General features: G+C 39.8%; 1 protein-coding gene across 5 annotated transcripts in view; it reads left to right on the top strand.

Moving 5' to 3' along the window:
- The window catches only part of Fer (FER tyrosine kinase), a 304,379-nt gene that overhangs the window by 84,593 nt on the left and 198,681 nt on the right, over positions 1–21,105 (top strand). Inside the window, exon 1 of one of the 5 annotated variants that reach the window (XM_060368268.1) lies at positions 6,562–6,705. The exons of the other annotated variants lie outside the window; for them this stretch is intronic. Coding sequence (XP_060224251.1) covers positions 6,577–6,705 — 129 coding nt within the window. The 5' untranslated portion in view covers positions 6,562–6,576. Of the gene's footprint in view, positions 1–6,561; positions 6,706–21,105 lie in introns of those variants that run through there. 5 annotated transcript variants of the gene reach the window in all.

Raw genomic sequence — 21,105 nt, 5'->3', positions numbered from 1 at the left:
ATGTTATTCTAATTAAAAATAACTTTTTAATGTTGAAGACTACATTCTGTATTTAGCATACTTTAGTTCTTTTTAATGGTGCAGTAACTAAAGGTAAGAAATTACCAGCAGGTGGAGCTCAGTCTCAGAAAACCAAACATCTGTAATTGAGGTATCCTACTACCTTATTTTTTAAAATATAAAGCAAATGCATATTGGTTTTTAAATGTATATGGAGGCTTTCTGTTTTTTATCATGCCTACCAGAGGCTGCTACCTTGCTGTGTAGTTTATAGTATGAAGATCTAATACTTTATTCTTATTTTAAATTCTTTTTTTCATCTAACGCCATGTACAAGATATGGCAGTTCATTTTATGGCTAAAACACTTTTAGTAAACTTAATTTATAAGCACTGGCCAAGAACTTGAACAATTTATTCTGTAAATGAACTGATGGTCTTAAGTGTGAGTTACCAAAACTGGAATCTGTCACTCAGGCAGGCTTTCATTTCTGTGTAAATGGGGTAACCTGCCACTTCCATCAACTATTCAAACCAAAATAAAAATGGGAGAACCACTTAATGTCCAGCCTTCCACAAGTCTCACAGCAAGTTTTACTCTAGCCTAACCTCTTGTCAGCCTCTCCTCTGTGATGACAGGTAAACGCACCATAAGCTTGTTCTGAGTTATTTGTCAGTCTCCCTGTATGCTGCCTCCTCCTCCTACATTTTCTTTTCTATGGACAGCGATCTCGTTATGTGAATGAGCTGTCGTATTGTGTCTGCCTGTCTCCAGTGGCAACCTCTTCAGTTAAGTGAGAGTCACATTCCTTATTGTATCACGAACTACATGATTTTGTCTCTGAGTACCAGATTTTATTAATACCCACTCTTCCTCACTGGCCACCCTGAGCCATCCTGCTCTGTTGTGTTCTGAATATACCAAGCTTCTATTTTTTCTTTCTTGATGTGTGTTTTCTCTATAATATTCTTTCCTACCTTTTCATAGAATTAACTACCATCCTTTCATTATTTCTTAGGATATTCTTTTGTCTGTATATTTTTAAATATGTATTCTTTATCTTTTTAAGAATTTCCTACATGCATTCAATACATTTTGATCATTTTCCTTACTCCTTCCACTAACTCCTCACAGATTTACCGCCCAGCTCCACTCAAGTTCATGTCCTCTCTTTTTTTTGTTTGTTTGTTTGTTTTTTCTTAATCTATTTAGTCTAGTTTGTGCTGATTATGTATGCATGATTGTGGGTGTAGGTGATCTTCTAGGGAATGGTCAGCATACCAGGGGACACACTCTCAAAAAACCAACTCTCCCTGCAGCCATCAGCTGTGACTAGCTCCTCAGGTAGGGCTGGGACTAATGATCCCTCCCTATTCCATGCTCGAATGGAGATTGTCTTGATCTTTTTCAAGTCTGTATAGGCAACCACAGCTGCTCTGAGTTCCTGAGATCAGGAGTCCTGTCATGTCCAGAAGACACTGTTTTCCTCAGTCTTCCTCAACCTATGGCTCTTAGAATCTTTCCGCCTCCTCTTCCCTGAATATTGACAGGATAGGGTATGATATAGATGTTTCATTTAGAGCTCAGTACTCTATAGACACTTTCTCTCTGCACCTGTACCAGGCCTGAGGTTCTGCATTCATTGCCTGTTCATTATACATAGCAATTTCTCTGATGAAGTCTGGAAGCTGTAGTAATCTCTGGGTATAGGGGTATGAATACAGAGAACAGTTTCATATGAATTCCACTTAGATAATGGCAGATGGTTCACCCCTGGGATTCCCAGTCACTCTTGGTCAGATTTATAGTATGTGACAAGTGTTTCCCCACACGGAGCAAACCTTAAACACCCTCAGAAAGCAGGTGGCTGTTCCCATTGCCTTTGTGCCACAGTTGCACCCATGGCCGTATCTTGCTATGCCAGTGGTTATTGTAATTCCCAGGGTTGATAGCTGGCCTAGACAGTGTGGCTTTTCTCTTTGAGTTGCCTTCAAAGGCACATTGTGATATTGTGAAGGCTAGCCAGCAGGGAAGGAGCTTCATGGTTGGTATGGGCTTGATTTCTCCAAGTCATAGGACCAAAGAGTGTAATTTCTTTCCCAGTAGTGTCTTGTCTTCATGTTCTCATGCATGTCAAAGAACAATGGCAGTGACTTTTTTTGGGGGGGCGGGGGGTGTCTCCAGTTCACCCCTGACACTTGGCACTGGCTTTTTGTTCGACAATCTGTGGCTTTTGGGAAGATTATCATCCCTCATGTAGGGTGATTCCCACTAATTTTTTTATATATGAAAAATAATGTGGAGGAGGCTTATAAATACTATTCCACGTGATTTTCCCAAAGGTCTTTTGTGTTAGTTATTCCCCATTTTCTGTCCTACTTTCCTATCTCTCTCCCCTCTTAAATTTGCTTCTCATTATCTTCCTTTCCCCCTTCATATCACATGTGCTCTACTCATCCCCTTCTCCTAAGCCCTTTTCCCCTCCCCTCCAGTTACCCTTTTCTGGTTTCCTGGATTTCACAGATACTACAAGTTAAACAAAACAAATCTAAAGATGTAGCACCAAGGTCCACATATGAGTGAGAACAAGTAATATTTGGCTTTGGGCCTCTAAAGTTCCTCATTCAATATATTTTTTCCAGTTACATCCATTTACCTGCGAATCTCATTTTCTGTATAGTTGACTAAAATGCTACAGTGTATAAGAGTTTTCACTGTCTGTTCAGCAGCTGAAGGCTATGTTTAGTTCCGGCTATTGTCAATAGAGTAGCGATGAACACAGAGTAAGTATCTCTGTGGAAGGACAGAGGCCTCTGAGTACATGCCCAGCAGTGGTATGGCTGGGTGTAGGGTAGGTCTAGTTTTTGGTTGGTCACCACATTGCTCTTCAGTGGCTATACCAGTTTGCCCACCCACCAGTAGTACATGACTCCTGTGCATCCTTACCAGCATTTGCTTCTCTCTCCTTTTTCATTTTTTTAACCATCTGACTGGCATCTCAAAATAGTTTCAATTTGCATTTCAAAGGCCATTTTTCTCAAGAGATTTCTCTAGCTATATTGTTACAATGAACCTACTTATGGCCCTGTATACGCTACCCTCATCATTTACCCTGTTGTCCTTTGTCTTTTATTACATGGTATAAATCTTTATGTCTTACAAAGACTATTTAAGCTGTGGGCTGGCTTTCCCCAGGGTCAGATGATTGTTCAAGGTTCCTGAATAAACTGCATTGAAAAAAAATATCTTCACCAATAATTACTAAACGGCGACTATAACTACTATTTTTTTTTTTTTTGTTAACAAAATAGTCAATAGCTCTTAGCCTTTTCATGGGTTAAATACTAATATGTGTATTGGTATATGTAGTGACTCATTTGTTTAGGGGTATCTGATATTTATTTTGTATATTCTCCCACATAATGCCTATCTATGCCCAAATTTAAGTCGAGAAGACAGACACTTTGCTTTCATACACTGTTGTTTGCTCTGCCTTGCATAGTACTTGCTATATCGACTCATCACATAAATATTTGTCAAATGTTGGACAGGCTGTTAGTATTCCTGGTTAGAAGAGTCATTGGATATTTACATAAAATACTTTTCTAGGGAAAAGGGGACATTTTCAAGCAACAGAATCAGGCCTGACTGTTTTCAGAGTCTCTATGAAGGCAACAGTATCTAGAAAACAATCTACTTGGGTTTTAGAAATGAGATTGACAGGAATATGTATTGAAGGTTACAGTGTGTTAAGTTACCTTTGGAATGGGAAATATACTTTTACCATGGCCCTTAAACTGGTTTAGATTTAGAAGGCAAAGGATGTTTATTGTTCAGATATATGAAATTATGGATTACTAACTCATTACTTCTATGGCCTTTGTTTTAGCAACCAAGAACTAATGCATTGTCCATATGATTATTGTCTTTATGCACGTTCTGAATGAGGGTCTGCTTAGCAACAGCAGGTGATTCAAATACTTTTAGTCACAGAAAGCAAAACCACGGGTATACATGATGTAGAGAGAAACACCAGATTTAGCTTATTTCTGGGGGTAAACTAAGAATTGAATATAGCTGCTTTAGATTTTTACTTTTTGACTGTAAACATTAATTTTCATTTATTTTTATCTCCAAGATTGCTTGCAGATTTAAAATTTTGTGATTTTTCTGAGACTTGGTGAGTGCCTGGTACCTAGTAAATCCTCACTGACTACTGAAAGAATAAATGAATAGAACCAAGCTGTAAGTAAGCGACAAAGATAGGAAAATGTAAGTAAATTTATTCAGGTATAGAGGTCAAAATTACTTGTTTAAGATGAGTTAGAAAAATATGAGACCAATGAAAAACATTAAGAAGCATTAGTTATTGATGACTATTAATATTTAATATTGATGTATCATTTAGTTTAACAGCAGTTATTCTTAAACCAGCTGTATACTCAAATCACAACATAGAGACTAGGATTCATTTAATTAACATAGAGCACAATGCTGGGCAATAATTACTACATCCTAAATCCCCAAGCCTGCATATCTTCCTCCCATTCAGATTTCCCACATTACACTTGCTTTTTGGTCATATCTTAGATCCCGTTCATTTCTGCTGATGTTTTCTGGTTCTTTCTTCTCTCTTCTCGGATCTCCCCTTCCTCTCCTTCTTTCTTCTCCCTTCCAGACCAGGAGGTTTCACTGTATTTTTTCCATTGCTCAGCATTGGCTGGTTGTTTTTATTGACAATACAGAGAATAAATGGTAGCATGTTTACAAATGAGATGGGTGATGTTTAGAATAAGCATCACAATGCAGTGTTCCTACTGAAACAAGATAGTGGGGCAGGGAAATCAGCATTTGAATGAACAAGGGTGAATTGTATACATTCCACAAGAACATTATTCCACCAATTATTATTATTATTCCATGAGCATGTACTTAAGCAGAAGGGAATTAGTCTTTGTTAAACAGGATCTGGAGACTTCTTTCTGGGAAGAATGCTTTGTGTAAGGGGCCTAACCCAAGGAACAGAGTTACAGAAATGCAGAGGTTCTGTCCTAGAGTTCTTTAGATTTCAGTCCTTACTCAGCTACTTATTGAGGGAATGAAATAGAACCTATGTCCTAGGGCCAAAGTGAGGGTTTCAGTGGAAGGATCCTCATAGTTAGGACAGTGCTGACACATGAGAAGCTTCCTATCCCATGTCTCCTACTACTATTTATTAATAGAAAACTTTATGAAATTGTCATTTAAATGCAAAATGAGAAGTTTCTGATAGGCATGGTATAAACATTAGTGGTTTTTATGTACAGAAAAGTTAAAAACTGGAAACACAGGCAAGCGGTGGAAATTGAACAGAGAGGAGACTTATCTACTTTGATTGGTATAGCGTTTTACAATGTAACACCTGCTGGTCTTCAACTCACATCTCTTTCACCTCCTACCAAATGGTGGGATTGCCAGCATGTGCCACCGGGCCTACCCTTAATTCTTCCAATCATGTTTAATTGTGAAGAGTATTAAGATTTAAGGGAGAAATTTGTTTATGTCAAACTTATGATTCAGGGAAGTTTTGAAGCTGCAAATTGTCCATTGCTTTTAAATTTTTTCCTGCTTTGTTTCCATGAAGCTTTGTGAACTTTATTCCATTTCAAGCCATGTCTGGCCGAGGGGGGTGGTGATGCACGTGGAGGCTCTGTGCTCTGGTGGCAGAAGCAGCGGCATGCTAAGCATGCTGTCAGCCAGGGCTCCTCAGGGAGACTGGACAGGCACAGGCAAGCACAAGAAGAAAGTCCTGCCCAGTGCTTGGAAGCACAGTCTGTGGGGTCTAATTGTTGCGTAGTGTGCTTCTGCACAGCAGCCACACTGTGGAACAGATGGTCAAACTGAGCCTCTGCACATCTACTCATTCAGGGCTTTGAGTATCCCAAAGCCTCCTCTCTCCCAGCCTCCTGCCTCACTGTGTGCTAACGGGCTATTAGGAAATTTGAAGGGTGATGAGACACTAATGTTCATCCAGACAACTGATTAGAAGTGTTACAAAGGGTTACAGTTAATCTTCCATAAAACAAACGTGTAGAACGTAATGGAGAGCAAAGCTGCTTTGTTCAGCAGTCTGAAGCTTTGGCAGTTTGGGGAGTTCCTAGGGGTTTTGAAGTGCAGCTCTTCAGCTGGAAGACGTCTGCATTGGTGTGAAGGAACAAAACAAGTTATTTTATTCAAATGATTAGATTTGGTCTGTTTCTTAGATAGTAGGCCTTTATTGGTCTGCATTGGTGTGAAGGAACAAAACAAGTTATTTTATTCAAATGATTAGATTTGGTCTGTTTCTTAGATAGTAGGCCTTTATTTAAGGCACATGGACTCGCACCCAAACAAAACAAAACAGAACCCCAACATTTGCTGGCTGCATGGTTCCTTTGATCCAGAACTGACTAGTCCAGTTCCCTGACAACAGAGGGAGATACTGTGGAACAGGAGATCAAGGCTGGTGCCTTTTCTATCTTGCTTTTGTCTCAGACAGGAAGATCTGTGGACACACTGGCTTCTGTGGCACAGAGTTAGCTGTAGCTAAGATTTGAGATGGAGCAGACAGTGGAGTGTCCCCACAGTGAGGGTCAGCTGGAGCCCAACTCTGAGTGCAAGTACTGTAAACAATGTGATATACCGTTGAGCCCTAAGCCTTCCTCGTCAGAGTTCCAGAGACTGCAGGTAAGGAGGAAGGTGGCTCTGGCCCTGTACCAGGCCTGGGCATAGTCTTATATTCCTAGCAGTCACTTGCTTATCTTAATAATGTTAATGCGTAAACTGAGAAAAATAGTTTTCTTGATTTTTTTTTTTTTTTTGAACACTGCTGTTACTCAGATACTTAGGCAAGGAGATGGACGTGGTGGTGCTAATCTTCCTTTGTTTAAGTCATTTTTCTTTAGTCACCTCGCAGAGTTGAGAGTAAATGGGCTTTCTAATCTGAGAGGTAAAAGACAGTGCACTGTGTAGAAGCACAGCTCGGATTGAAATTCATGATGGTGTTCACACTTCTCTTTTCTAAGTTTCAGTCTTTATTGCCTGCCGAGCTCAATTTAAACTTTTGATTTTCAATTTCAATTACTACAAGAGAGTACTATTTTTCTTGACCAATGTATTAGATAATTAGGGACAGTAACTGAGAGCTTCTCATATATATGACTGTGTAGCTCGGTGCTGTTTTTTAGAAATCAGTTTTTTTCAGTAATCTGAAATATACTAACTGTTAATCTTAGACTGTATAACATATAATTTCAGTAGATTATAGGAATAGTGCTCTATACCACATTTGTTGTGTTTGTAAAGAGTTTTATGAACATTCTGTTTGTTTTTGTTTCAAACTTAACTGCCTGCATTTCCTAATTAAGGCCCTGGTATTTTAGGCTGTTTTGTCCATAATTTCTATGTTAGGAAAAACTCTGCCTTTGAAATAAGAATGGGAATACAAAAAAAAAAAAATCAATGATGATTTAACTGCCTGTTGTTTCTTTTTACCTATCTGTAAAAAGCATGGAAATAGATATACAATTTCTGTTTCAATGCTACTCAGTGAAATATTAGGGTTATCACATTCTAACTAAGTGTCTTGTCATTAGGTAGAAAAGGTAGTGTAGACAAGGTAGTCATTAGTGTCTTGTCATCATTGCATTTAAAGATCATTACTATGTGTATGAGTTTTATGGTATCTCAATTTGTGTATTCATAAAAATATTAGAGGATATAAAATCCTTTGAGATTGTCCTGTATAATCAACTTATCATCTATAATAATGTGTCTGACTTTCATGATACTAATGTCTTAAATAGCTGGCTGATGAGATGTATAGCTCACTCTGTAGCCTTAAAAATAAGTCCTGCTTTTTTACTCCTCGTTTTTATATATTCTTTTATCTTTGATATTTTGACATATATTTTGTTCTTTGTAAGTTGAATATGCTTTAAAATATAATTTTATGCCTTTTGTTTTTTGAAAATTTTTTCTTTATCAGTTTTATTACATTTAAAAAACAAAGCAGAGATTTTTAAAAAGTAGTATTTTACTACTTACGTGTTTTTTCACAGAAGAAGTAGGATAAAGGCTCTTATATTGATGGTTTTCATCCACCATCTGCAGAAAGATTTTAAGCATAGAAGTGCATACTGAAATGAAATGTTTCAACAGCTCACAAAGTTAAACACAAACTGAATTCTCTTTTCTGTGACATTTCATCTATAACTACAGTGTTCTGTCTGTTCTTATTAGCTAATCTTGGCATGACTATAATGAGACTTTGGATTTAGCTTATGATAAAGCTGTGAGTACCCTTTAAACATTTACCTCTCAGTCAGATGTTACAGTTATTGTTGAGAGACACACACCCAGAGGGGCCCTAGCAGTATCTGTGCTGCTTTTGCTCTTGGATTTATCACAGGGGTTTGTATTTTTTGTAGAGTTGCTTTCTTCTTTTTAGAGAGATGTTGTACCTTTGGTTTTTACTCTCTGGTGTTATTTTTATGATGTCCAGTTATTTTTTTTTAATTAGCATAGAACACACAGTAGCTGACAAGCTAATTTTTGATATGTTTCTTTAAGCAGAAGTATAAATACTCTGGGATGTGGGAATAGTCTGATGTGGTTTTCTTCTGGTAAATCAGCATCTTACCCTGTTGTTGCTGCTCATCTGCTCTTTTTTTGTTTTGTTTTTTACTACTACAGTGTCATTGACACTGAAGGACAGATTTGAAGTCTATTCTTGATTGGGATTTTAGCTCCATTGCTTATCTTCGTTCAGCTTTCCGTTTCAGCATTTTTAAAATTATGGTCTCTGAAATCTCATTTTGTTAAGCAAATTTCTTTTTAAAGAGAAGAACGCTCATTTTCCCCATTTTCTATAAGGTAACGTTGAAAGTGGTCCTTCATGCTTCTTTTATTATTCTTTTCAAATGATTGTAGATTTGGGTTGTATTCCATTAACTTCTTGTAGATGAAATGTTTTAAACTTCTGTTTATTCATTTTCATTGTTTAAACAATGGGCTGTCTGACAGTGGCAGTGGGTGCTGCTGCTGCTGCTGCTGCTTCTTGTTCATGTTCTTCTTTTTATTCTTGTTGTTGTTGTTGTTCTCCATTGTAGCTTTCTTAGTCACTGTTCCATTGTTGTGAGCAGATACTGTGGCAAAGGTAACTCTTTTAAATTAATTAATTCACTTTGCATCCTGGTCTTAGCCCCATTGCTCCTCACTTCCCAGTCTTACCCCCCATCTCTCTCTCTGATCCCCCTCCCCTATTCCTCAGAAAATGGGAGCCCCCTTTCCATTCACCTCAGCCCATCAGGTCCTATCAGAGCTGAATGTGTCCTCTCCCCTTTTGCCTGGCGAGGCAATCCCTCCAGGGGGAAGTGATTAAAAAGTTGGCAAGAGAGGCCTTTTCAGAGAGTCCCCACTCCCCTTATTAGGAGACCCACATGAGCCCTGAGCTGCCCATCAGCTACATCTCTGTAAGGGGCCTAGGTCCAGGTCGTTGGTTGGTGCTTCAGTCTCAGCAGGCTCCTCTTGGCCCTCGTTAGTTGGCTCTGCTGGTCTTCTTGTGAACTTCAAGGCAACTCTTATACAGGGAAGCATTTAATTGGGGCTTGCTTAGTGTTTGAGGCTTACTCTATTATTATTATTGTGGGGAGCATAGTGGCAGGCATGGCAATATGGTGCCAGAGAAAGAGCTGAGAGCTACATCCTGATCTACTGCAGAGAGAAAGTAAGAGACTAGACCTGGTATGGGCTTTGGGGTTCCAAAGCCCACCCCACGTGACACACTTCTTCCAACAAGTTTACACCTCCCAGTCCTTGTAGCTCTTCTCAAATAGTGCCATTCCCTAATGACTAAGCATTTAAATATATAACAGACTATGGGAGCCATTCTTTTTCAAACCATGACAGTAACTATTCAAGATTATGTAAGCATTCTTGTAGAAGGCCCATGTAGAACGTTTAAATCTATGCTCATTGATTTAAAAATATTTACTAAGGGATATTCTTAGTAAGCAAACTTAGACTGTACCTTTGTTCATCAGAAAATACTTATTTGTATGTATTTATGTGTGTGTATGTGTGTATGGTTGTATGAATTTATGTACACCATGTGCAAGCAGGTTATCTTGGTGGCCCCAAAAGGGTATTGAATCCTTTGGAACTGGTTATAGAATATTGTGAGCCACCATCTTAGTGCTGGGACCAAACTAGGGCTCTCTATAAGAGCAGTAAACTGTCTTAACTCCTGAGCCATTTCTTTAGTCCTCCTTTCTCTTTTTTTCCTCATTTATTTACTTATTTACTTTAATTACAACCCAGCTGTAGGCTCTTCCTCCTCTCCTCCCAATCCCACCATCCCTCCCTCTTCTTCTCCTATGCCCCTCCCCCAGTCCAATGATAGGGGAGGTCCTCCTCCCCTTCCATCTGACCCTAGTCTATCAGGTCTCATCAGGACTGCTTCTTTGTTTTCCTCTATGGACTGGTAAGGCTGCTCTGCCCTCAGGGGGAGGTGATCAAAGAACCAGTCCATGAGTTCATGTCAGAGACAGTCCCTGTTCCTATGATTGGGGAACCCACTTGGACACTGAGCTGGCATGCGCAGGGGTTCTAAGTTATCTCCATGCATGGCCCATGTTTGGAGTATCAGTCTCAGAAAAGACCCCTGTGCCCAGATTTTTTGGTTCTTTTGTTCTCCTTGTGGAGCTCTTGTTCCCTCCAGGTCTTTCTATCTCCCCTTTCTTTCATAAGATTCCCTGCACTCTGCAAAAGTTTGGCTATGAATCTCAGCATATGCTTTTGATACCCTGCTGGGTAGAGTCTTTCAGAGTCCCTCTGTGGTAGTAGGCTCCTGCCCTGTTCCCTGTTTTCTCCCTCTTCTAATGTCCATCTTGTTTGCCTTTCTGAATGAAGACTGGGCTTCTTACCAGGGTCCTCCTTCTTGATTAGCTTCCTTAGATGTACAGGTTTTAGTATGATTATCCTATATTATATGTCTAATATCCACCTAATAACTGAGTATATACCATGTGTATCTTTCTGCTTCTGGGATACCTCACTCAGAAGAATCATTTCTAGATCCCACCATTTGCCTGCAAATTTCATGATTTCTTTGTTTTTAATTCCTGAGTAGTATTCCATTGTATAAATGTACCATAATTTCTATATCTATTCCTCAACTGAGGAACATCTGGGTTGTTTCCAGCTTCTGACTATTACAAATAAAGCTGCTACGAACATGGTTGAGCAGATGTCTTTGTTGTATACTTGAGCATCTTTTGGATATATGCCTAGGAGTGGTATAGCTGGATCTTGAGGTGACACTGTTCATAATTGTCTGAGAACGTGCCAGATTGATTTCCAAAGTGGTTGTACAAGTTTACATTCCCACCAGCAATGGAGGAGGGTTCCTCTTTCTCCACATCCTCTCCAGCATGTATTGTCACTTGAGTTTTTTATCTTAGCCATTCTGATTAAAGAGGTGGACGAAAGCTTCTGGACTTTTGTTTCTCTTTAGCAAACGCCACCAACTCTGGTTTGTATGCTTTAGATATTTCATTTCACTTCATGAGATGAATGAGACCTTATTTAGCTAAGTTACATTTTTTAGGATTAAACAAATGTGTGTGTGTCTGTGTGTGTGTGTGAGAGAGAGAGTTTTGTACACAAGTACTATATTTCCATCCTTTTCACTCTTTCCTCTTCTACGTTCAACTCCTTTTGTGTTTTTCCCTACTGCCTCTCAAATCCAGGACTTCTCTAATTATTAATGTCACACTCATACATGCATATATGCCACATGCTGATTCCATTTAGTGTTGCACCAATGCAGATAGATTTGGTGCTGACCACTTGAGACTGGATAACCTAAGAGGGGTCGCACACCTGAAGAAAACTGATTCTGTCTCTCAGCAGTCATTGATTACCTAAAGCTCTTGGTCTCAGGATGGGAGCCAGTGAAATTCCCCCATCCATGTAGGGATGTTGACGTGTGTTTTCATTATGGGGGTATTCTTCAGCCAGCCGTGTTGCTGAGATTACATGGGTGCAGCCTTTTGTCGTATATAGACTACACAATTGAGTAGCAGACTCGTAATATCTTTCTGCCATGTCTTCCAGCATGTTCTTGGAAATGATCCTTTCATGGTGGGGACTGCTTTATAGAAATACTAGTTGTCCTTGAATACTCCACAATCTCCTCTTCTCTACATTTTGACCAGTTGTGGGTCTCTGTGGTAGTCTCCATTTGCAAAAGAAACTTCTTTGAAGAATTGTTAGAAATCTCTTTATCTGTGGGCAGAAGGTTAGTTCTTTAGAATGCAGTTAGAAATTTTATCATCTTAGGAACAAGGCAATAGTAGATTCCCTTTGAGGTTGATGACCTCTCCAGCAATGGGTAGTTGACCAAGTTTACAGTACTAGACATGAATTTCCTTATATTGAGCATGTCCCAACTCTGTGTTGATGGTTGTTGGTTGACCCCTCTCTTCTCCACACACTACTGACTGCACTTTTTAAATTATTTTTAAATTTTTCTTATGTAAACCAAAATATTTTGTTGTGTTTCATAGTCTTCACAGCTGGATAGGAGTACTTATTGCTTTTCTCTTATAGTAGCTTACATAGTAACTTCCAATCTATGAGAGCTAATCTTCAGGAAAGAGACCTTCAGTTCAATTTCAGCTTGATTCTCTCATGTTCTGAGTCTGAAATATGCTGTGTCTTCAGCAATGTCAGTAGACTCCAATCTTATCAGCCTTCTAGACCAGCACCACCAATAACCCAAATGGAGACTGTGAGCTATCTTGTATGTATGTATAAAACCTATGTCTTTTAGTTTCATGAGGTCCTAGTGGTCAATAGTGGCCTTAATTCCTGAGTAAATGGGGTCCTACGGAAAGCACCTCTTGTTATGTACATTTTGGTTTATGATATATAAACCTTTTTTTTTTTTTGGTTATAATCCTGAGTGGGGTATTTTAGTTTGTCAACACCTGTTAATTGTCTCGTGCAGAGTGTGGTCTTTGCCAGCTGGAATTAGTTGAATTCTGAGGATTCTGAGAGGTATAAATATGACAGCCCAGAGGAAGAAGGCACAGCAGCTTGGAGGAGATGGGGGAGGACTGCTTGCTGCCCTTGCTGGCTTGCTGGCTTGCTGGTTACCTGGACTTCTGGATTTCCTCATGATGGATATTGGTTTTGCTCCAAAAGAACACTAAGACTCTACCCAGCTGAAAGAAGTGAAGAGGCTACGTCCCCTTTCCCTTACAACCTTCTTTTTCCTGTACCTGGGTTTGGAGGGTTGGAAGGGGGGTATAAGGTTTAAGAAACCCACAAATGAAGTAGCATTTGAAAAACTGGTGCCTACAACCTCTGTCTTGTGGGCTGCATATGTTTTCTTCTAGAGTTTCACTCACTGTTGAGTTTCCCACTGAGGGCAGTGAGACATTTAGAGTTGAGTTTTGTGCTGGATAATTGTTGGGGCTGCATTCCTTTCTTCTAGATATGTACATAGAGTTCCCCATGTTCCATTTGTTGAAGACGCTATCTTTTCTCTAGAGTGCCTTTTTGGAATCTTTGTAAAACTTCAGGTGGCTGTAATCACATGCACTCATGTTTGAGTCTGTTTCATATCACTGATCTACTTGTCCATTTTTGTGCCAGTACCATGCTGTTTTTATTACTATAACCCTGCAGTACAGCTCATAATATCGAGATTGTATATTAATCCTTCCAGAATTGACCTTTTTACTTGGTATTGTTCTGGCTATCTGGGGTCATTTATGCTTCTATAAGAATTTAGGGATTTTTTTTCTTTTTCTCAGAAGAATGTTATTTTGATTGGAGTTTTACTGAATCTGTAAATTGTTTTTGGTAGGATGGCACTTAGACGTAGGATAGAAACTTAGATGTAGGAGGTCCTTTCTGCTGCTGATTTTATGTTTTGTTTCATATTGCAACAGATGAGAGAGAAAGTATTGCAGTAGAATTTCTGTACTTATATTCAATATTCATCTTTTTAGTAATGTCCTATCTGCATATGCAAATATTGCCCTAATTATGTTTGGCTTGGGAGTTGAGCTCTTCCTTCCTTCCTTCCTTCCTTCCTTCCTTCCTTCCTTCCTTCCTTCCCTCCTTCCTTCCTTCCTTCCTTCTTCTCTCTCTCTCTCATCCATTCATTCATGTTCATGTTGCTGGGAATTGACTTCAGACTGGCATGTTAGTCAGGTACTCTTTAACGGTGAGCCATCTTCTTATCCTTTGGTTGCCTTTTAAGGTCCTTTTTTTCTTTATAGATAGCAGACTGTCATTAATAGTATTAGATCCTAAAATACAAGGAGCTTCAAACTACGCTGATTTGTGTGAAAATGATGCGAGCAAGGCAGAGAAAAGAACCAGTTTTCTTGTCTCTGTGCTATTGGCAAATAAACACCCAGTGACCTTGCAGTTGATTGTGACTACTACTACATGATTTCTTGGAATGATCCAGGTGCCTGCTGAGAAAATTTGCCTTTGGAACTGCAACATATTGTTGACAGAAAATTTTAAGGCAATGTGTTGTTTCAGTTAGAGATAGGTTTCTAAAATATGGATAAGAAATGAAAAACAAATTGCACATACTCTTACACACACACACACACACACACACACACACACACACTTTAATTTTGTTGTGTAGAATTTGTGAGAACAATGTCATATTTGACCAGTTTTTCTGATTTGTTATGAAGGGTGATTTTTTTTTTTTTTTTTTTGTATAGTTAGAATGCCAGTGATTGCTTTCTAAGACAAACGTGAAATGATTGTTTCAGTGTTGGGGAAGTCAGAAGCCTCAGAGCACAGGACTGAGGGACTGCCTCCTGCTCCTACTTCTCCCCTGGCCCCCAGTGGCAGCTGGGATCTTCTCTGCCTCCTAGACAGAGCACACCATTTTGTTTCTTCCGCATAGCCCTGTTGGCTTCTCTCCTGTCTGTCATGTTCTGAGGGTACTTGACATTGGATTAGGATTAACCTAGATCTACCTAGATAGTCTCATCATGATACCTTTAACTTGGTTACATTTGCATCCCACCACCCTCAAAAAATAATGTCATATCACATTTTACTGATGAAAATTTTCCTGTGTTTTGATTATAATATCAGTAGAATGATATTCACTCATATTCATACAGGATGTTCCTGTATTAGATGCCCAGGGTGTTATTAATTCCTTTGTGTGTCATATTTGGACCTTCTTGCAGTCTTGTTTGGCAATGCTCTACCTTTCTAATCGTCACTATTAGTATGATTCTCAGGTTACACAAAAGAAAATTGGTGCAGGGTAAGGATAGGCAGCTTGGCCAAGGTTGTATAGATTGGAAGTTGAAGTGGTATGCTGAGAATTCAAACTTTAGTCTGACTTCTAAATCTGCTTTCTTATTCATTCTTAATATAGTGTCTGTGTTATAGATTATATAATTTAGGTGACATATTACTGGATAAAATATCATGGCCTATGTAGCAAACCTGACCCATTTGGGGATCACTACCAACTATGAATTATTTTTACCATTTTATATGTTTGTAAAAGTCAAAAGAAAAATTTGTTGTGACATGTAAAAATTATATGACATTTAGGTTTCCATGTCCGTAAATAGAGTTTTAATGGAATTTACCCATCTCCTATTAGCTTTTGTGGATGCCTCTGTGCTGCCTGCTCAGTGAATACGAACTCTCTTGGAGAAGTAAGGAGTTGTGGCAGAACTCATGGCCCATTCTCCTTAGGAGTTTACCAGCTCTCGCAATACTGCTGAACATTAGTCATTTTACCTTTGCATTGCTCTTACAATAAGTAAGGACATGTTTCTTTGGGGGCAATACAGTTCTTTTTGAAAAAAGACATTTTAAATTCAGTTTCAACTTGTCTAAAAATCTTAGATCATCACTCAGGAATTTGAACAAAATATGTAGAAAATATTGAGAATTTTATGTGGGAGCGTCCATGTGTATTTGACATTCCTTTGTTAGCTGCCTCACCTTCCACCCTCCTTGCTGTTGCTTTTGAGCCTTTTGTCCTTTCTGCTCAGCTGGTTGGCCAGTAGGGCTAGACCTTTCCTGTTGCCACTTCCCATTGGTTTGTAGAATACAGATGTAATCCTCACACCTGGCCTTTTACATGCATATTGGACATCTGAAACCAGGTCCCCATGTGTATATAGCAAGCACTTTACCCACTGAGCTGTCTCGCCAGATTTGGCTTTTTTTTTTTCTTTAAGGCTGGATAGTATTTACTATGTTGTGAATCTATACATTTTTCTTCTGCTCTGATCCATGCGTGGACAATTAGGTTGAGTCAGTGAACATGACTTGGCATTTTGAGCAGGGTCAGTGAACATGAGAGTGCACATCTGTAATTGCTTATTGGAACTCTGGAATTACAAGTGCACATTCCAAGGGAGCATCCTGAGTTAGTTGTGTGTTCATGTAATAGTCACCTGAGTCAGGTGAGTTAAGGAGAGTCCATTGACGCCTGTATATGGATAGATGCAGACGTTCAAATGCGCCGTGCAGCGTTGATCTTGTTTAACTGGGGGCGCTCCCGCCTGTTTTTTTCCCCACAGGAGATAATGGTGTCCCACATGTGGCCAGCTTTCTTGGGGTGCTGAGAGGGGGTACACACTCAAAGCTTGACCAGGTTCTTAAAGCCATCTCCTCAGCTCCTGGCTACCCTTGTCTCAGGAAAATCCCTCATCCTCTCCCAGACCTTCCTCACCTTCCCACCCATCCCACTTCCTGCCATCTTTCTTTAGAAAACAAATAAGCAAATAAAACCAAACAAACCAGAATTAAAAAAGGAAAAGCACAAGAAATATATATACACACAGACAAGCACTCACACATGTGTATGCATGCAAATAAGTATACACTCATACACACACACATACTTCTGTAAAAAACACAAGACTGGGAATAATGATGTACAAGCCAAAAGACCAGTAGACAAAAAAAAAAAAAAAAAAAAAGCCCAAACAAAGCATCATGAAACAACAACAACAGAAATCTGCGAAAACACCACTAAGTTCATTTTGTATTGGCCATGTACTGCTGAGCGTGAGACCTGACCATAAGTGTGACTTACATGATCAGTGAAACTCCACTGGAAAAAAAAATTAATATTTTTTTTTTATTGCAAGAAGTTGTCAGTTGGAGATATTTTCTTGGTTAGGGATGGGAGCTCATTTGAGGTCTTTGTAAACTACATCTCTTGGTTGGATGCTATTAGCTGATAAAAGCAGCAAAAAATAAAGCCACCACCTCTCTTTATTTAAAGTTTATTATTTTTTATTCTTTTATTATCCTAGAATTTTCTTTTATGTCTTACTGTTTCTGATTCTGTTCCAATGAATAGAGTCTTGACTGTGGCCCTGAAGCTACAAAAGCGCCCAATTAATAATTGGAAGCAGCAGGAGCATCCCCGAGTGGGTGAGAGGATGGTTGGTGCCTGGCCTGTACTAAACAGCAAATGCACCTGAGAGACACTCGAAAAAGCTGGAAACGTAACCCTTTTCTAAAATGAAATGTACTTAGGTCTTCACAGCCGTGTGGAGCTCTGCATAAACACAGCGCAAAGAGTCTTCCCACCCGTAAGAGCATTCAACACGGGAAGACATCAACAGCAAACCCAAAATAACAGAGATAACAATTTAGGAGGCGTTTGACATTTTAACTTGTAAAAAGAAGAAAAGGAGGTCTTACTAGGTACTCCAGACTGGCTTCCAACTCTTCATCCTCCTGCCCCAGTGTCCCTAGCGCTGGGATTACGTGAATATGCCTCTGTATCCTGCTTGGCCTTTGTTCCTTTACCTTGTCAGCTGAGTAATGTAGTCTGTAACCTTGGCTATGTGTCCTCAAAGGATATCCTCAAATGGAGACTGTGACGAATTAATGCTTTTTAGTTTCTGCCTTAGTGAAGACTCTGAGTATAACTCTTGTTTTGCTTCATGCATAAAGGCAGTGAAATGGTGACTGGTGTAAATGTGATTGGAAATGGAGAGCTACAGAGACCACTGGTGAGTCTTCATAACAAAAATTAGGCAGTGAGCTCCTAAATAAGAGCACTTACCAATCCGTCAGAGAGCTGGGCAATCAAAGAACAGGTTCCTTCACTGGGAAAGATCAGGTCTTTGAGCACGCCATCCTGGATCAAGTTGTATGCATAGAGCCCTTAGAGTGGGGCAACAGAATCTACCCAGTGCCCTCCTTTTTCTCTCCCATCTCCGTACTCCTCACTTCTTTTCTTCTTTGTCTTTTTTTTTTTCTTTTGAGGCAAAATTATTAGTTGTTTCTCTGTTGCTGTGGTAAAACACCATGACCAAGGCAACTTATAGAAGGAAGGAATTACTTGAGCTTGTGGACCTTGTAGCAGATGGGGCTATGATCCCCAACTCTGTGGGTACTGTGTAAGTCTGATAGGCATCTCCTTAGTGATGTGAACAAGGGACTGGTCATTGACTCAAACTAAAATCGCAGCTAACCGAGGTCCTGCTCGGTTACTGTTGCTGTAACATTAGAGGTTGGACAGCAGGAACAGGAAATAGATTCCTTCTTTTCTCCAGGCAAATACTGAATTCAGACTCCTCTTCTTTTATGCATGTTTCTTGGCAATAACGCAAGATTATATGACATGCTAAAAAGACTTGTAACTCATTATTTATAACATAGACAAGAGATGACCCAGATAGTGGAATGACCAGATGGTACTTTCAGTATAGCTGTTACAAAAAAAACCAAGGGTTCTAATACAAAGGATGGACAATGGCTATGAGAAGAAGGAGCATTTCCGCAGCAGTATGCTGCTATAAAAATACCATTGCTGGAGAAGAACGTTAGAACTGAGCGTCATTAGATGGGCTTGTTAATAATAGACTAGACACAGAAGGAAAGATCAGGGAGATGTAGGGCATGCTGATAGAAGCATGAAGCAGAGATGAAGCAGAAGAAACACGGAAGCGTAGAGCAGAGTTTGCGGTTATCAGCGTATACTAAGGGGTCTCATGCATGTCGCTGGGATTGAATTGGGAAGGAGGGCCACTAAGCCAGAAAGCATCTAAGCAGTGCTAGCCTGGTGTGTTCTGGTACCTTCAAGCTTCAGGATCACCTCTGTCTCTGTCTCTCTCCCTTATTCCCGCTCTCTCATTCTTCCCTTCTTTCTCCCTCCATCTTGTCCTCCTTCTATCCATTCTCTCATCCCCTGTATGTGTGTAAATAAGCATATGATTATATTTCCTCATACTGTATTCAGTTAAAAAATAGGGAAGAAAAACATATGTATAAGGGAGACATCTTACTGAAAACAATGAAGGTCAAAAGACAGTGTGCTGTGAAAACCCACTTTAACATTGAATGTCACATTTATTGAACTTATCCTTCAGAAATGAAGCAAGTAACCCTTCACACCAACCAGCATGCCTGCCATAAGGAACAGAAGATAGTGTTGGCAAGATATGGAGAAACTGGTACCTTCCCCACCCCCCAATGGAGATGACTGGATTAGCATGCTCTGTAATGAGATTTGTTTCCTCAGTCGCCTGCATTTTGTAATCTGAAGCTTGTGGCCTCAGGACTGCTTCCTGCTCCACAGGCTTCGGATGCCAGCACTCGACCAGCTCTCCGCGCTCTTGAGGCAGGTGCTGGACATGTTGTCTTCTGTGGGGAGTCCCTGTGGCAGCTTCAGGGCTGATCCGTATCAAGTGTTTAACCACTTTCAGCTTTACGTTCACTGAGGGGATGTTCTTGGGAATCTGAGGGCTGTGCACCTTCTGTAGTCCGAGCATCTTGATGGTGTCTTTCTCCCAGTATGGATGCCTTTTTGTACTTCTTATTCTCGTAACAATGTGCAGCTTATGAGGGTTCTGAGGGTTCTTACTGTATTTTTCATGATCTTTGGGTCTAGGCTGAAATACTTTATCTGGGATTCTTGATCTGGTAATTTTGTGGTGAATCTAATCTGTACCACTGACAGATTCCATACCTTTTTTTCACAATCTGTAGTCTGTCTGGAGGCCTCTGAAATACTGAGAGCAAAACCCCAACCTTAAGTGTAATAATTCTAGTTTTTAGAGGCAGTGACGCTGTGTCCAATCTGGATGTCCCTGGTATCTTAAAGCAGTATTAGAAAGAGCATGCAGATCCCTGAAGGAATTGCTCCTCCCCATCCTTGTGTAGACCACAGTACCCAACCTTTTCTTTGTTCTAAGTTTGAGAAAACCTGCCCCCCCTTTTTTTTGTAGAAAACTAGGCTGTTGAGTTTTTGAGGCCTTAACATACTGAGTCTACAAGGCCTTAACATACTCTGTCTCCCCCTCCTTCTGGAGTAGTCAGCAGTTTGTTTTCTATTTCATTGTTTATTATCCATTCATCCATCCATCCATCCATCCATCCATCCATCCATCCATCCATCCATCCGATGATGACTGACTAGAGCCTTGTGCATGGTAGGCAGGTAGCCGACAACTGAGCTGTATTAGCAGCCTTGGTCATTATGGAAATCATTCTCAAAAACCTGACCATCAGGGCCGAGGGTGCTGGAGAGATAGTGCCGTAGGTAAGAACATTCACTGTTCTTCCAGAGAACCACATGGTGCTTCACACTGCTTCTAACTCCAGTTCAAGGAGAACCACACTTCCAGCGGGGCTGTTTTACTCCTGCCTGCATGGAAGCACACATTAAGGCACACACATCATATAAAAATAAGTGACTAAAGGATTTTTGGGGTTAAACATGGGATTATAATTTCTGTTATAAATACATATTTAAGAGGACTAAAAACAAAAACTGAAACAAGCACGTGTATACACGTGTTCCAAGCATTCCTACTCAGAACAGTGAACACATGGAGACAGAGCATACACCTCTTTCATTGGTAGCAAAGTTAAAATAGTAGCCACTAATATCCGTGAGCATTCATTATGTTCAGGCAGAGAGGAGATTGGTGAGACAAAAGAGGTGTGGAAGCTATTGGGGAAAGACATGAACAACATCTACCGAGAATTTTGATAAGGTGTTCTTTAAAATTCTTATTTCATTTCTTCCCTTTAATTGTTTTTGAT

This window comes from Meriones unguiculatus, chromosome 15 (assembly GCF_030254825.1).
Source record: "Meriones unguiculatus strain TT.TT164.6M chromosome 15, Bangor_MerUng_6.1, whole genome shotgun sequence".
Classification (NCBI taxonomy): Eukaryota; Metazoa; Chordata; class Mammalia; order Rodentia; family Muridae; genus Meriones; species Meriones unguiculatus.
This window is presented reverse-complemented; position numbering and strand designations above follow the sequence as displayed.